The sequence below is a fragment of the Rhamphochromis sp. 'chilingali' genome, assembly GCF_963969265.1.
Source record: "Rhamphochromis sp. 'chilingali' genome assembly, chromosome: 1".
Classification (NCBI taxonomy): Eukaryota; Metazoa; Chordata; class Actinopteri; order Cichliformes; family Cichlidae; genus Rhamphochromis; species Rhamphochromis sp. 'chilingali'.
In genome coordinates this window covers 55,433,108-55,450,801 of record NC_137929.1, presented here as the reverse complement: position 1 = coordinate 55,450,801, position 17,694 = coordinate 55,433,108, and the positions used below count along the sequence as shown (strand labels likewise).

General features: G+C 43.6%; 1 protein-coding gene across 2 annotated transcripts; it reads left to right on the top strand.

The window, feature by feature from the left end:
• The first annotated feature begins 243 nt into the window (after positions 1–243).
• LOC308404769 (ceramide-1-phosphate transfer protein-like) lies at positions 244–7,285 on the top strand. Of its 2 annotated transcripts, XM_080894974.1 has the most exons (7): positions 244–254; positions 410–486; positions 1,701–1,765; positions 2,323–2,504; positions 4,801–4,957; positions 5,192–5,388; positions 5,484–7,285. In XM_080894974.1, the coding sequence occupies exons 2-7, from the start codon at positions 447–449 to the stop codon at positions 5,710–5,712; spliced, it is 870 nt and encodes a 289-aa protein (XP_080751100.1). In that variant the 5' UTR covers positions 244–254; positions 410–446; the 3' UTR covers positions 5,713–7,285. The 2 variants fall into 2 exon arrangements, with proteins under 2 accessions (XP_080751100.1, XP_080751099.1); XM_080894973.1 differs by having other exon boundaries at positions 250–486.
• The last annotated feature ends 10,409 nt before the right edge of the window (positions 7,286–17,694 follow it).

Sequence of the window (17,694 nt, the reverse complement as noted above, 5' to 3'; positions counted from 1 at the left end):
TGGTCAGCGTTGATGTTTTTTTTTTTTTTGTTGCAAAAAGATCCAATCAGTGTATAAAAAAACTGTCTCTGTGAGTTCTGATCAGTGCAGGTTTCAGTCAGCAAAGCTCTGCGGATGACATGCGGTTAAGATAAAATGGGCTAAGATAAGCTGCTACACAAAGAAGGTCAGGAGCAAAGGTTGTCCCCGTGTGTTTACACCTGTGGGAGTGAGCGACCTTTGATCCCGAGAGAGTGACTAATAGTGAGAGCATGGTATGAAGTAACGGTAGATGATGTGTGCGTGTTTTAATTTGTGTGAGAAAAAAGTGAGGATCCCAGGCAAATCTGTGTGGTTTGGCTGATTGTGTGTGTGTGTGTGTGTGTGTGTGTGCGTGTATGTGTGTTTTGGTCACCATGGTTTTCCTCAGACGGACACCGCTGCTTCGTTACGTGCTGCTGTCGGCCATGTTGGCTCTGCTCCTCTTCATCAGCTCTTTCTGGCTGCGTGAGTTTCCTTCGTCACTGTTGGTTCCAACTCTCAGTTATTTTCTACCATAGACTGTAACAAAGTATATTTGCTCAAGTAGTGTTAAGACACTTAAAGATGATCTATTCTGCTTATTCTGTCATAAATAACTAGATACAGATATATGAAAGACCATACATTTTATATGGTCAAAGTATCAAATATTGAGTTGAAAGTATATAAATTCAACCTCGGGAAGCAAAAATTCACTCCTAGACTCTGTTTAAGTTTACAAAGCACTGGGTGCTTCCCCTCAACAGGTTTCCAGAAGTTGGCCAATCAGGTGAAGGTGAGTTTTTAGGGAGGCTCGAGATAGTTTGTGTTTGGTTTTGTTGCTTTGTTTTTGTATCATTTGCATTAGCAAGCAAGCTAAGGTTAGTCAGTAAGTGCTTACCTGATATTATTGGTATCAAATAATATCAGGTAAGCTAATGTTTGCTGATATCAGCCAGAATCACTGATCTGATAAACGCCTGCCTGGCTTACTTTTTATGGGGGAAAAAATAACCCTCAGTAAATAATCACGTTAGTAAGGCTTCATAAAGTAATTTTAGCATCAATGTTAGCAAGTGAGTTAAGGTACCCCCTAACCCTAGCAAGCTAACCTTAACTCACTTGTTTATGATAACATGTTCTACAGATAAGCTCATGTTAACTTACAATTTTATCCGGTAAAGCTGTCTTCCTAGCTTTTTATCAGCCTAAAATACCCTGCTACTTAGAAAAAGTGTGGACAGAGAGAAAACTAGACTTCAGCGGACTTCAGCTGCCCCTCAGCAGGCTTCCAGAATTTGGCCAGTCAAAAGAAAGTGAGCTCATTGTGTAAGTCGGGCTGTATAAAAGCCCAGTATAAATAACAGAGCTACTCTACGAGTCCCAAAATAAATTTAAAAAAAAAGTAAGAATAACGCACATTAGATTTTTAGAGTTTGGAAGCACTGCACTAGCTACTTTTATATTTTTATTTTACATTGATAAACATATGATGAACTCTAAAATCAAAACTACATTACCAGAAATCCTAAAGTTAATAATGTTAACTGAACATTGCTTCTTTTTAACCAACTTTATTACCAAATGCAATCATTTAATATATTAACTCTGCAATTATTATGAGTCACAGCTGATGAGGTTTGCATCTTATTTGTCTAACCAGAGTTTTGTTTGGTTGGTTTGTCATCTGTTTGTTTCAGCCCAGGGTGGAGTCCGGGACTGTGGCAGCCCCTGGCAGCCATGTTTGAGTTTTTACCACCAGAAGGTAAGATTAATTCCACTTATATACATGTAAGTTGCACAATAAATAAAAACCTGTAATGTTCACAAAAAATCTAAACCTTTAAAAAGCTCTTCTGAGTGATCCAATCAAATTTTTCTTAGAGGACTGTTGTTTTATTTTTCCAGAACACCTGTATGAATACAAATGTCTGTTTTAAGACATACCTGGTGAAATAAAGCTAACAATGACTTGCTGCACCATCATGCAGTACAAACTGGTACTGCTGGAAAGTACAGCCTGCCATAGGAGAGTTTCGATTAATATCTCTTCAACAAAATGTTTGGACATAAAATTAGTCAATACTTCACCTAAAGTTAATAGTTTTAGTTAAACTAGAACGGTTTGAATGATATTTAATAATATATATAATGCTATATTTTTAATTAAATTATTAAAACTGACTAAGGACATGTGAACGCAAATACAAAGTCTATCATGAAGAGACTAGAAATGAAGAAGAGAAACAAAGAGAAACTAACATGATCATGATAACAGTAACTATCTTGTTGTTTAGTAAAAAAAAAGTTTCTCTCTTTTAGCCAGAGCCTCCATGGGCCCCTGAGCAGTGGGCGGAGCCAGATGGAGCCCTGTCCCTCGTAAAGGAGTGCCCCGGCCAGTCATTTCAGGCTTCACATCTGCTGCTGTACCTGAAATCCAGCCTGGCAAACAACGAAGATATCCTGCTGGAGCCATATCTGAAGAGCTGGGACCAGCTGCTGAAGTACACAAACAGCTCGACAGTATTATTACTCTTATTCTTTGACTTTGCATGATTCACAGTTGAAAAAAAGTGTCCTTTTTGTTTTACTTTAGGCCTTTTAGTACGGAAGCGTATTTTGCCACCCAGGCAAAATAAAAATAGAGCTATATCACAATATACAGGGAGTGCAGAATTATTAGGCAAGTTGTATTTTTGAGGAATAATTTTATTATTGAACAACAACCATGTTCTCAATGAACCCAAAAAACTCATTAATATCAAAGCTGAATGTTTTTGGAAGTAATTTTTAGTTTTAGCTATTTTAGGGGGATATCTGTGTGTGCAGGTGACTATTACTGTGCATAATTATTAGGCAACTTAACAAAAAACAAATATATACCCATTTCAATTATTTATTTTTACCAGTGAAACCAATATAACATCTCCACATTCACAAATATACATTTCTGACATTCAAAAACAAAACAAAAACAAATCAGCGACCAATATAGCCACCTTTCTTTGCAAGGACACTCAAAAGCCTGCCATCCATGGATTCTGTCAGTGTTTTGATCTGTTCACCATCAACATTGCGTGCAGCAGCAACCACAGCCTCCCAGACACTGTTCAGAGAGGTGTACTGTTTTCCCTCCTTGTAAATCTCACATTTGATGATGGACCACAGGTTCTCAATGGGGTTCAGATCAGGTGAACAAGGTGGCCATGTCATTAGTTTTTCTTCTTTTATACCCTTTCTTGCCAGCCACGCTGTGGAGTACTTGGACGCGTGTGATGGAGCATTGTCCTGCATGGAAATCATGTTTTTCTTGAAGGATGCAGACTTCTTCCTGTACCACTGCTTGAAGAAGGTGTCTTCCAGAAACTGGCAGTAGGACTGGGAGTTGAGCTTGACTCCATCCTCAACCCGAAAAGGCCCCACAAGCTCATATTTGATGATACCAGCCCAAACCAGTACTCCACCTCCACCTTGCTGGCGTCTGAGTCGGACTGGAGCTCTCTGCCCTTTCCCAATCCAGCCACGGGCCCATCCATCTAACCCATCAAGACTCACTCTCATTTCATCAGTCCATAAAACCTTAGAAAAACCAGTCTTGAGATATTTCTTGGCCCAGTCTTGACGTTTCAGCTTGTGTGTCTTGTTCAGTGGTGGTCGTCTTTCAGCCTTTCTTACCTTGGCCATGTCTCTGAGTATTGCACACCTTGTGCTTTTGGGCACTCCAGTGATGTTGCAGCTCTGAAATATGGCCAAACTGGTGGCAAGTGGCATCTTGGCAGCTGCACGCTTGACTTTTCTCAGTTCATGGGCAGTTATTTTGCGCCTTGGTTTTTCCACACGCTTCTTGCGACCCTGTTGACTATTTTGAATGAAACGCTTGATTGTTCGATGATCACGCTTCAGAAGCTTTGCAATTTTGAGACTGCTGCATCCCTCTGCAAGATATCTCACTATTTTTGACTTTTCTGAGCCTGTCAAGTCCTTTGTTTGACCCATTTTGCCAAAGGAAAGGAAGTTGCCTAATAATTATGCACACCTGATATAGGGTGTTGATGTCATTAGACCACACCCCTTCTCATTACAGAGATGCACATCACCTAATATGCTTAATTGGTAGTAGGCTTTCGAGCCTATACAGCTTGGAGTAAGACAACATGCATGAAGAGGATGATGTGGACAAAATACTCATTTGCCTAATAATTCTGCACTCCCTGTAATGTGAAAAGTTTATTGTGGGTGTGGCTTCAAGGCTCACAAGTGATCATTTAAGGAAATCCCACAGAAAACAAGTGTTTAGAGCAGTTTGAGATTTTGGCTTACGGCAGCTACTTGTGCTGATGTCATTGTTTAAAACTTTGGCCATGCTTCATGTGAGTATCCACCATTGGGGACAGTAGCTATCTATCTGTCCATCTATCTGATTTTATGCTAATAAATGTAACATTTCTGGGTTTAAAAATCAATCAGACAAAACATGTTAGCTTTAACTCACCACATGTTTCTATGGGCAAGCCCAGTGCGGGCACACTCATTGGGGGGTGCATTGGACAAGTGTTGGGTTGTCTTACCCACACATCCCCAGAGTTTACCCACAGCTACCCACTGTGGTCTCACAGGGGCATGTTTTCTAGGTATGTGCTCTTGATTGACTAATTTAACATAAAACCAAGGTCCAAAATTAAAAATGACGATGCAGGGAAAAACAAAAAGTTTTAAAAAATACTAAAATCTGTGAAAGCTGATTCTCACAGCACTCGTGTTATCTTCACAGAAGGGTCTCATCAATGTTTTTGCCCTCAGGTTCATGGAGTCGCTTGGGCCGATGGTCAGTTTCTTCTCTCAGAAGGTGCAAGAAAAGGTTGTGCTGATTCGAGAGCTGTCACTCAGACACAGTGCAGAGGCTAATGGGAAACCCGCTGGACTACAAACCCCAGAAGCATTTGGATTAAAAACAGGGGTGAGTTTGAGGATTACTGTGTGAAATTTTCATCTAACACAAACCATGTTCTAGTATACCTGCCAAAAAAGAAATGTGAATTTTCTTGTTTGTTTTTTTTTTAACATTTTGGTTTATTGTTGATGTTTTTAAATGGTAACAAAGACATTCCTGAAGAAATAGTGAGGTCAAAGTTCACAAAATCCTGGCATCACACTGTGACACTGTCATTTTCGGTTTTATTTTTCTCTGGAGGCGTATCGTTCTGTTAGATCCATGATGGAGGCGGAGTTGAGAGCGGATATGGTAAACTTCTCGTACCGCACAGACTCAGGCTGCAGGACGCTGCTCCGGCTGCACCGTTCCCTCCTCTGGCTGAAGCTAATGTTGGAGGGTTTGGCTGAAGGACCGAATGAAAATGGACAATACAAAACGCCGGGGGAGCTGAGCAGGTAACCCCACCAGTCTGTTTTTAAGTACTCAGACAGACTCAAACTCTCATGTTTAGAGTAAAAACTGACTAACATACATACTATTATCCGTTCAGGGATGCCTACAAGGTGGCGCTGGCCCCACACCACCCCTGGGTGCTCCGGCAGGCAGCAGAATTTGTCTTCCTCGCCCTTCCCAACAGACAGTACTTTCTGCAGCTGGTGTGTGTGCAGAACCAGCAGGAGGCTACGCCCATCCTGCGCATCATCATCGACGCCCTGATGCTGGTGCACACACGAACTCAGCAGCTTCTGGCCGAGCGAGGCATGCTGGATCTGCCCTGACCAGCCAACTCAGTCTCACGGCAGTTTGTGAGACAGTCACAATATTTAATCTTAATCTTATTTAATCCTATTTTTTCATTACAAGAATTTTCTCATTTTTCTGAGAGAAGAATGTAAAGTGTGAAACTAACTTTGAGACTACTACTACCACTACTATAAGGTTTAGCAATTGTAGATCTACTTGGTTAGGTTTGAGCATGATGGATTAGGTTTAAACGAAGATCATGGATTGGCTTAAAACACAATGGACCCATGGATGTGAGCAGTCAAACTAAGAAAAAACTGGAAACATCAGGAACAAAACAAAACTTTCACCTCACAAATTCAGAGAGGATTCTACAGACTATTCTGACTCTGGACATGTTTAGGATTTTTCAATCTTTGGTTTATTTGGAACATAAAATTCTGTCGATTTTTTTCCCTTTTTTCACACATGAGGAACAGAGGTTTGTATGAACAAATGAAAAAAGGTTATTCGCTGAGGAGGAGCATGAAGATGGCAATAATTGTAAATGACCTCATTAATATTTTGTAAAGTGTTTTGTAAAGTTATGAGTGACTATTATATTGTTGGAGCGGGTGCTTTTATTTTGAAAGTCACAGAGCGACAAGGTGCCGTAAATTAAGTGGCGTAAACCATATAGCAGAAGCGCGAGTTTTAATGCACAGAGAGGTGGTGTGCTCTATGGTTAATGGACGGGAATGGGAAAAAGAACGTATGTATGTATAATTGTATGTGTATGTGCATTTTATATGTAAACTTGTTTACTTTAAATAAAGTTAAAAAAAAAAAAAAAGGAAAAAGAACGGCTATTAAGGTGCAACACTGAGTCGAAAGCAGTTTCTTAGCACCTGGTTGATGAGGGAACAAGGTTTGTAACAAAGTTTGTCCTGTAGATATGTATTTGGTTGTTTTACGGAGCATATAGCTGCTGACCGCTACTAAGCATAAAGGCTAAGTTTTCACCCACTAGAGGGCGCTAACGTACCTCGTCATGTTTAGGCAGCGATGCAACGATTTCCCTGTTATATGCAATAATTTACAAGTTTTAGTGTTATTTGTTATGTAAGGTAAGGAGAATTAATTTGTGATTAATGAATAAGTCAAAAGGTTAAAGGTAACACACTGTTTGATTTACTAATAGTCTTTTATTCTGTATGTTGTAGCTCTTACGGTGTGTTCACATACACGGCTGTTTAATAAAAGGATTGTGAACCATTTTCAACCGGGGATGCTACAATAATATCAAAAGAAAGAACTCAGGATTTCAAAGTTTCATTAGAGTTATTGTTGACAATAATTTACACAAATGTAATAAAACTTTCCATGACTGGTAAAAGGTTCGTGTTCCAGGGTCAAGGCTTTTTAACAGACTGAAGAAGCTGCAATGGTTTATGTTTAACATTCATTCAAAAGGTCACAAAAACTGCAGACAACTATGGGCCTGAAGTTTGTTTTGTTTGGAGAATTTTGTTAGTGCTCTAACTAAATACTTTTATTTATTACAAGCATTAACAGAAAGCTATTTGAAAGCCAGCGTTTTTCCCCTTGTTTGATTATCAATACTTAACTGCTTTTCATTGCTACCACTAAGATGATGGCAAGATGGCATTTCACTATAAAATATACAAGTTATACAGAAAATACAGACAAAATACAGAACACGATGCAGGTTTCACCTCAGTGAGCATGGACACTGGAGAGAGGACTGCCCCAACTGGGGCCAGAGCCAGGATGGACAGCACTGTGAGCAGCAGCAGCAATGGTCGCAAACAGCCTGAAAAGGAGGGCAGGACCCCAGGGCAGGCTTCAGGCCGTGGTTTACCCAAGACACCAGAACAGGAAAGTGTGTATTAGGTTTATTGGGGTTTCCTTATTCATACTTACAGCTATTTGGGTAATTTGTGGTCTATCCGAGGATTATTGGAAAACAGGGCTATTGGGGATCGGACATGAGCAGACATGATGATGCTTGATGGCTTTTAATAGTGTTGATCTGCCATGGGGCAGATCAAAGGAGGGACTGTTAGAATTAAATAATTTGCAGTGCCTCAATAATGCTATGCTTTTTGTTAATAAAGTTATATAGTGTAGTATTGAGTGGACAGAGCCCTGAAAAATAAAGGCATTAGACCATGTGTCCTTGGGGAGTAGAAAGCTGCAGACTCTGGCTCACGCTTGCTTTGGAAAATGCAGATAAGTGGGGACCATCTCTAGTGGAAAGTTACTGAGACACTGTTGTTTAGACTAGAATGAGAGAGTAAAACAGAGAGTAATAGGCTCTGTTTTGTTGTGTTTTTTGCTCAAAAAAGAATTACTTCATATAGGGAAAAATGTATACAGTGGGGCAAAAAAGTATTTAGTCAGCCACTGATTGTGCAAGTTCCCCCACCTAAAATGATGACAGAGGTCAGTAATTTGCACCAGAGGTACACTTCAACTGTGAGAGACAGAATGTGAAAAAAAAAATCCATGAATTCACATGGTAGGATTTGTAAAGAATTTATTCGTAAATCAGGGTGGAAAATAAGTATTTGGTCAATAACAAAAATACAACTCAATACTTTGTAACATAACCTTTGTTGGCAATAACAGAGGTCAAACGTTTACTATAGGTCTTTACCAGGTTTGCACACACAGTAGCTGGTATTTTGGCCCATTCCTCCATGCAGATCTTCTCGAGAGCAGTGATGTTTTGGGGCTGTCGCCGAGCAACACGGACTTTCAACTCCCGCCACAGATTTTCTATGGGGTTGAGGTCTGGAGACTGGCTAGGCCACTCCAGGACTTTCAAATGCTTCTTACGGAGCCACTCCTTTGTTGCCCGGGCGGTGTGTTTTGGATCATTGTCATGTTGGAAGACCCAGCCTCGTTTCATCTTCAAAGTTCTCACTGATGGAAGGAGGTTTTGGCTCAAAATCTCACGATACATGGCCCCATTCATTCTGTCCTTAACACGGATCAGTCGTCCTGTCCCCTTGGCAGAAAAACAGCCCCATAGCATGATGTTTCCACCCCCATGCTTCACAGTAGGTATGGTGTTCTTGGGATGCAACTCAGTATTCTTCTTCCTCCAAACACGACGAGTTGAGTTTATACCAAAAAGTTCTACTTTGGTTTCATCTGACCACATGACATTCTCCCAATCCTCTGCTGTATCATCCATGTGCTCTCTGGCAAACTTCAGACGGGCCTGGACATGCACTGGCTTCAGCAGCGAACACGTCTGGCACTGCGGGATTTGATTCCCTGCCGTTGTAGTGTGTTACTGATGGTGACCTTTGTTACTTTGGTCCCAGCTCTCTGCAGGTCATTCACCAAGTCCCCCCATGTGGTTCTGGGATCTTTGCTCACCGTTCTCATGATCATTTTGACCCCACGGGATGAGATCTTGCGTGGAGCCCCAGATCGAGGGAGATTATCAGTGGTCTTGTATGTCTTCCATTTTCTGATGATTGCTCCCACAGTTGATTTTTTTCACACCAAGCTGCTTGCCTATTGTAGATTCACTCTTCCCAGTCTGGTGCAGGTCTACAATACTTTTCCTGGTGTCCTTTGAAAGCTCTTTGGTCTTGGCCATGGCGGAGTTTGGAGTCTGACTGTTTGAGGCTGTGGACAGGTGTCTTTTATACAGATGATGAGTTCAAACAGGTGCCATTCATACAGGTAACGAGTGGGGGACAGAAAAGCAGCTTCTTACAGAGGACGTTACAGGTCTGTGAGAGCCAGAGATTTTCCTTGTTTGAGGTGACCAAATACTTATTTTCCACCCTAATTTACGAATAAATTCTTTACAAATCCTACCATGTGAATTCATGGATTTTTTTTTTTATTTATTTATTTATTTTTTTTGCCTGTCCCGTTTGGCTCTTTTGCCATCAGAATTATTGTCTAAAGGCAAAGAAAGATGCCCAACGGATTTACTTTACCAAATTGACCATCCCAGCCTTGCCGTAATGGTCCATTTGATTCACCTTTTATTGTTTATTTTATTTTCACTTACTGAATACGGGACAGACTTGACTGGGGGAAAGAAGGGGAGAAAGAAAGAGGGAAAGAAAAACAGCTGAGAAGAGGGACGGGGGAGAAGGGCAAAAAACAAACACCAACAGAATGAGCAGAGAAAAAAAAAGAAATAAAAAATGCATATATCATAAAATGCAAGAACGTGGAACATAAAATCAGCCTTTATGTGGATGATGTGTTACTCTTTCTCCAAAATTCACAAACCAATATCTCTGGGGTGATTGAATTGATAAACTCTTTTGCAAGAATATCAGATTACTCAATTAACTGGTCAAAATCTACAGTCCTACCGATTAATTGCTCCTTCCATAATTCCTCTTCTACACCACTGCAATCGGGAAATATAAAATATTTAGGTATTAATGTTTCTCCCAAGCTTGCAGATCTAACTAAATTAAACCATATCCCACTTTTAAAGAAGGTAGAAGATGATCTGGCTAGATGGAAATGTCTACCCATATCACTCATGGGAAGGGTTGCCGCTATAAAAATGATGGTCTTACCAAAAATAAATTATTTATTCTCAATGATCCCAACTAAACCGCCACAAGATTGGTTCAGATCTCTAGATTCATGTATGTCCAAATTCCTTTGGAAAAATAAACCCCCACGTATAAGCTTAAAAACACTACAAAAGACCAAGGATAAAGGAGGACTAGAACTGCCTAACTTTCAGCACTACTTCTTAGCCAACAGGCTTCAGTTTATCTCAGGATGGCTAAAACACACCCTCTTAGATGAACCTTGGCTAGATGTAGAACAAGCACTCTGCAATAATCTAGAGATCTCAGACCTACCATTTATCAGCTCAAACATCCAACGACATGAATGCTTTAAAAGCATCAACATCAGCTCTTCTCTGACAGCATGGTGGGAGTTTCTAAAATTGACGGCGTCTTCATTAATCCCATGCAAACGTACACCTATCTGGAACAACCCTGACATATTACAAAACAATAATATGATAAACTTTTCAGATTGGAGTGATAAAGGAATCAAATATTTAGAACATATACTAGAAGGAACAGAATTTATTTCATTTGACGGACTAGTTACACAATATGGGATCAACAAGAAAAGATTTTTAGAATATCAACAAATTAAATCCATAGTAAAAAAGAAATTTAAACCGGGTCAAGTTGAACTACAAACACCACCAAGTGTGGTTCAATTTCTTACTCTTAAACCCCCCAAATTACTATCCAAAATATACAGAATGCTTTCTAAAACAGATGAATCAATATCACTTCCTATTGCAAAATGGGAAGCGGATTTATCAGTTAACTTAGACCTAAACTTCTGGTCTCAGATTTGCTTAAAAACCTTTCATCTAATTAGAAATCCCAGTCTTCAATTAATTCAATACAAAATATTACATAGAGTGCACTATACAGGTCATCGGATGTTCAAGATGGGCTTTACGTCTACCAACAACTGCTCTCACTGCCAAACCAATTCACCGGACAATTATATCCACGCTCTTTGGTTCTGTCCACCAGTTCAGAAGTTTTGGCGCGAGATATGTGAAGACTTATCGAAGTGTCTGAAATGTAACATTCCAACTTCCCCCTTAGTGTGTTTGTTGGGCAGCTTAGATAATGTCACTTCAGAAAAGAATATCGCCCATATGGTTTTCACTGCCCTATGCATAGCCAAGAAAACAGTCCTCATGAACTGGAAAAATAAAAATAATCTTAATTCTAACCAATATAGAAATTATCTATTAGATTACATTAGTCTTGATACAGCCTCTGCCACCACATCAGATCAATTGCTCTGGGCTCCTTTGATCAGCTCCATCACCTAGTGGGGGTGGGGGGTCATAGTTTGGTCCCGCCTTCACTGTTGTGATTGGTGTGGGGGTAGGGACAGGCTTAGGGCGTCGGGGGGTTCCCCGGAGGCATCTTCCTTGGGGGGCTCAACCCGGGGTAGCGGTCATGTCCGGTTAGGGGCTCTGTTGGCTCTCCGGTGACTGTTTCCTCGCGGCTGCGTGCAGCGGGGCTAGGGGAGGGTCTGTGCTGACGGACGTCGGTTACTGACCTGGTAGCCTGGCTGCCCCTGGGTGGGTCCGGGATGGGCGTGAGGTTCTGGGGGCGCTCCGTCTCTGGGCTGGGACCCGGACCGGGCCTCGGGGGCTTGGGTCCTGGTTGGTGTGTTGCCGGGGTTGTGGGCGGGTGGGTGCATGGGGGCCCAGCCCTGGAGCAGGGTGCCACCGGTGCGTCGAGCCACCTGGGGGGCTCTTCAACTGGTGGGGGAGATTGTCACATCTTGCAGGAGCTTTCCTCTCCTCAGGAGCTGCCTCTGCAGGAGGGGGAGATACAGGAGAGGTGGAGGAAGATCTCAGCCTGGGTGTTTATTGTCTTATGTAGTCTGGAAGATGAGTGGATGGTGGGGTGGGTGCAGTTTTCTCTGTGGTGGGGTTGGGTGGACTGTCCCGGGCTCTGTGGGGCCGGGCGGCGCTGCTGCACTGGGCCCGGTCTGGATGGGCCTGGGCCCCCTTTCCCTGGCGGGTCGCGGAGTATGGGGGTGCCTACTGGGGTCAGCGGGGGAGCTGGCCCCAGGGAGGGGTCACTTGCCCCTCCCTTCCTTCCCTCCCCAGCTGCCTCCCTCTTCCCGCTCCACCACAACCACCCACACATGCAGGGCCTTGGAGTAGGGGTATGTCACCAGGGTGCAGAGGAGGCTACCCCCCCCCCCCCCCCCCCCCCCTCTGTCCCCTTCTGGCTGCCTCTGCCTCAATTTTATCCCACAACTTAGACATTCACATTACTCACACTCTCATTACACATACATATAGGATCTTGGGGGTGGGCACGATACACAGAGTCCAAAGTACCATCAGGGTGTACACCCCACCCCTGGCATCGTTGCCCACCTCTCAATTTTAAATACACGTAGACATTGAGGGCTAGCAGGAGGGACCATGCGCTTACCTGCTGCTCTCTGGCAGGTAGCTCCAAGCCCTCCTGGGTTTTAAATGCACCTTAGAACATACATGCATCAACATTACAATGAGCGGGTGGAGGGAGGTTCGGAGTCTTCTCTCACCCCCGTTCTCTGCGACCTGCTGGAGCAGGGGGGCTAGGACTTGGAGGAGGAGTTGGCCGTCCGACTGCGGTCTGGAGTGTGAAGCCTTCCTGCTGCTGCGGAGTCGGGGCGGTCTGCCTCCCCCCACCGCAGGGAAAAAGGGAAACACCACCTGGGTCTGGGTGCAGTTCCCCCCTCCAGGGGCGGGGGCACCTAGACCCGGTTTGTAGAGTACGCTTGGGGAGTGTGATTGTGTGTACAATGTCTCTTTATGTCTGTCTCCACGTTGGTTGAGTGTGGAGTAAGTGCATATGAGAGCATGAGGGTGGGAATGGATGTTTGTATCTGTGTGTGCCTGTATGTCTGTGTCTATATGTCAGGTTGGGTGTCAGGCGCCACCTCTCTGGGGACATCTCAGGCCCTCCAAGGTTTGGAGGCCTATCTCCCCCTACCACCACTTCCCCTGCCAGTGGCGGACCCCCTCAGACATCGGTGCGTTGGTGGTTCTTTGTGTCCGGGGATGGGCGTCCGGGTACACACCGGCTCACTCCTTGGCGGCCGCTTATCGGGGCCTGGAGCCTGGGGCTCGCTCGGGCCACTTCGGAGGTGGGGTGCCCCCGGCCTCTCGGCCTGGGGCTCGGTCACTCAGGCGCAGCTGGCTGCCGGCGGAGCTCACGGGCGCGTCACTGCAACTCCCCCTGGCTTCTGCTCCGCGGCTGCTGAGTGAGCCCTCATCTGGGACTCTCCTCAGCTCTTTCCGGGACAGTGGCGCAGCTGCCCCTCTGTTGGTCTTCCTTGGTCTCTTGTGTTCTGGGGGCCTCTGGATGTCTGGAGTTTTGATCTCCTCCACACCTGCTTCACGCCCTGGAGGACGGGGCTGTGGCCCCCCCACACCCTCTAGCAGATTATTACATGAAGGAACCTTTTAAAAAAACAAAAAACAAGCGCGTCCATGCTCACAGGTGTACACACGGGTGATCACACCCACAAACTACACCCTTTTTGGCTCCTACCTCAAAGCACACTGTGTTCTGTTGATCTTATGTGCTGCACAATAATGTTTAACATTTAGTATTTACTGTCATATTCCCATATATCATTGTGATGTTGTTTATTCTATTACTCTTGTTCTCTTCTGCTTGCTTTCTTTTTTCTTTCTCAGCAGGTGATCCAGGTGATTGATATATGCATTTTTTTTCTCTGCCCGTTCTGTTGGTTTTTGTCTTTTGCCCTTCTCCCCCGTCCCTCTTCTCAGCTGTTTCTCTTTCCCTCTTTCTTTCTCCCCTTCTTTCCCCCAGTCAAGTCTGTCCCGTATTCAGTAAGTGAAAATAAAATAAACAATAAAAGGTGAATCAAATGGACCATTACGGCAAGGCTGGGATGGTCAGTTTGGTAAAGTAAATCCGTTGGGCATCTTTCTTTGCCTTTAGACAACAATTCTGATGGCAAAAGAGCCAAACGGGACATGCCAAAAAAAAAAAAAAAAAAAAAAAAAAAATGAGAGTGTGAGTAATGTGAATGTCTAAATTGTGGGATAAAATTGAGGCAGAGGCAGCCAGAAGGGGACAGGGGGGGGGGGGGGTAGCCTCCTCTGCACCCTGGTGACATACCCCTACTCCAAGGTCCTGCATGTGTGGGTGGTTGTGGTGGAGCGGGAAGAGGGAGGCAGCTGGAGATGGGGAGGGAAGGAAGGGAGGGGCAGGTGACCCCTCCCTGGGGCCAGCTCCCCCGCTGACCCCAGTAGGCACCCCCATACTCCGCGACCCGCCAGGGAAAGGGGGCCCAGGCCCATCCAGACCGGGGCCCAGTGCCGCAGCGCCTCCCGGCCCCACAGAGCCCGGGACAGTCCACCCAACCCCACCACAGAGAAAACTGCACCCACCCCACCATCCACTCATCTTCCAGACTACATAAGACAATAAACACCCAGGCTGAGATCTTCCTCCACCTCTCCTGTATCTCCCCCTCCTGCAGAGGGAGCTCCCGAGGAGAGGAAAGCTCCTGCAAGATGTGACAATCTCCCCCACCAGTTGAAGAGCCCCCCAGGTGGCTCGATGCACCAGCGGCACCCTGCTCCAGGGGTGGCCCCCAAGCACCCACCCGCCCACAACCCCGGCAACACACCAACCAGGACCCAAGCCCCCGAGGCCCGGCCCGGGCCCCAGCCCAGAGACGGAGCGCCCCCAGAACCTCACGCCCATCCCGGACCCACCCAGGGGCAGCCAGGCTACCAGGTCAGTAACCCACGTCCGTCAGCACAGACCCTCCCCTAGCCCCGCTGCACGCAGCCGCGAGGAAACAGTCACATGAGAGCCAACAGAGCCCCTAACTGGACATGACCACTACCCCGGGTTGAGCCCCCCAAGGAAGATGCCTCCGGGGAACCCCCCGACGCCCTAAGCCTGTCCCTACCCCCACACCAATCACAACAGTGAAGGTGGGACCAAACTATGACCCCCCACCCCCACTAGGTGATGGAGCTGATCAAAGGAGCCCAGAGCAATTGATCTGATGTGGTGGCAGAGGCTGTATCAAGACTAATGTAATCTAATAGATAATTTCTATATTGGTTAGAATTAAGATTATTTTTATTTTTCCAGTTCATGAGGACTGTTTTCTTGGCTATGCATAGGGCAGTGAAAATCATATGGGCGATATTCTTTTCTGAAGTGACATTATCTAAGCTGCCCAACAAACACACTAAGGGGGAAGTTGGAATGTTACATTTCAGACACTTCGATAAGTCTTCACATATCTCGCGCCAAAACTTCTGAACTGGTGGACAGAACCAAAGAGCGTGGATATAATTGTCCGGTGAATTGGTTTGGCAGTGAGAGCAGTTGTTGGTAGACGTAAAGCCCATCTTGAACATCCGATGACCTGTATAGTGCACTCTATGTAATATTTTGTATTGAATTAATTGAAGACTGGGATTTCTAATTAGATGAAAGGTTTTTAAGCAAATCTGAGACCAGAAGTTTAGGTCTAAGTTAACTGATAAATCCGCTTCCCATTTTGCAATAGGAAGTGATATTGATTCATCTGTTTTAGAAAGCATTCTGTATATTTTGGATAGTAATTTGGGGGGTTTAAGAGTAAGAAATTGAACCACACTTGGTGGTGTTTGTAGTTCAACTTGACCTGGTTTAAATTTCTTTTTTACTATGGATTTAATTTGTTGATATTCTAAAAATCTTTTCTTGTTGATTCCATATTGTGTAACTAGTCCATCAAATGAGATAAATTCTGTTCCTTCTAGTATATGTTCTAAATATTTGATTCCTTTACCACTCCAATCTGAAAAGTTTATCATATTATTGTTTTGTAATATGTCAGGGTTGTTCCAGATAGGTGTACGTTTGCATGGGATTAATGAAGACGCCGTCAATTTTAGAAACTCCCACCATGCTGTCAGAGAAGAGCTGATGTTGATGCTTTTAAAGCATTCATGTCGTTGGATGTTTGAGCTGATAAATGGTAGGTCTGAGATCTCTAGATTATTGCAAAGTGCTTGTTCTACATCTAGCCAAGGTTCATCTAAGAGGGTATGTTTTAGCCATCCTGAGATAAACTGAAGCCTGTTGGCTAAGAAGTAGTGCTGAAAGTTAGGCAGTTCTAGTCCTCCTTTATCCTTGGTCTTTTGTAGTGTTTTTAAGCTTATACGTGGGGGTTTATTTTTCCAAAGGAATTTGGACATACATGAATCTAGAGATCTGAACCAATCTTTTGGCGGTTTAGTTGGGATCATTGAGAATAAATAATTTATTTTTGGTAAGACCATCATTTTTATAGCGGCAACCCTTCCCATGAGTGATATGGGTAGACATTTCCATCTAGCCAGATCATCTTCTACCTTCTTTAAAAGTGGGATATGGTTTAATTTAGTTAGATCTGCAAGCTTGGGAGAAACATTAATACCTAAATATTTTATATTTCCCGATTGCAGTGGTGTAGAAGAGGAATTATGGAGGGAGCAATTAATCGGTAGAACTGTAGATTTTGACCAGTTAATTGAGTAATCTGATATTCTTGCAAAAGAGTTTATCAATTCAATCGCCCCAGAGATATTGGTTTGTGAATTTTGGAGAAAGAGTAACACATCATCCGCATAAAGGCTGATTTTATGTTCCACGTTCTTGCATTTTATGCCCTTAATTACTGAATTCTGTCTAATTGCTGCTGCTAGTGGTTCAATAAAAATTGCAAACAGTGAAGGGGAGAGTGGGCATCCCTGCCTGGTGCCCCTCAAGAGACAGAAGCTGGAGGATGTCTGGTCATTTGTTCTAACACAAGCTGTTGGGGAATTATATAATATTTTTAACCAGTTTATGAAAGAGGATCCAAAACCAAATTTGTGTAAAGTTGCAAATAGAAATTTCCAGTTAACTCTGTCAAATGCTTTTTCTGCGTCTAAAGAGAATATTGTAGTTTCTAGGTTTTTACTGTATGAGTAGTCTATCAAATTAAGTAATCTACGTGTATTTGTTGATGAGTGCCTACCTTTTATGAAACCAGTTTGGTCAGGATGAATTAAGAGGGGGGTTATTTTCTCCAGTCTCTTTGAGAGAGCTTTGCAGATTATTTTAAGGTCTACATTTATAAGGGATATTGGACGATAGCTTGAGGGATATACAGGGTCTTTGCCTGGTTTTAGCAGGAGATTAATGTTTGCAGAATTCATATTTGATGGAAGTCTGCCCTTTTCTTTAATTTCCAACAATGTTCTGTAGAAAACTGGTGCTAGAATCGACCAGAATTCTTTGTAGAATTCTGCAGGAAAGCCGTCTGGACCTGGAGCCTGCATGGATTTTTTTTTCACATTCTGTCTCTCACAGTTGAAGTGTACCTCTGGTGCAAATTACTGACCTCTGTCATCATTTTAAGTGGGGGAACTTGCACAATCGGTGGCTGACTAAATACTTTTTTGC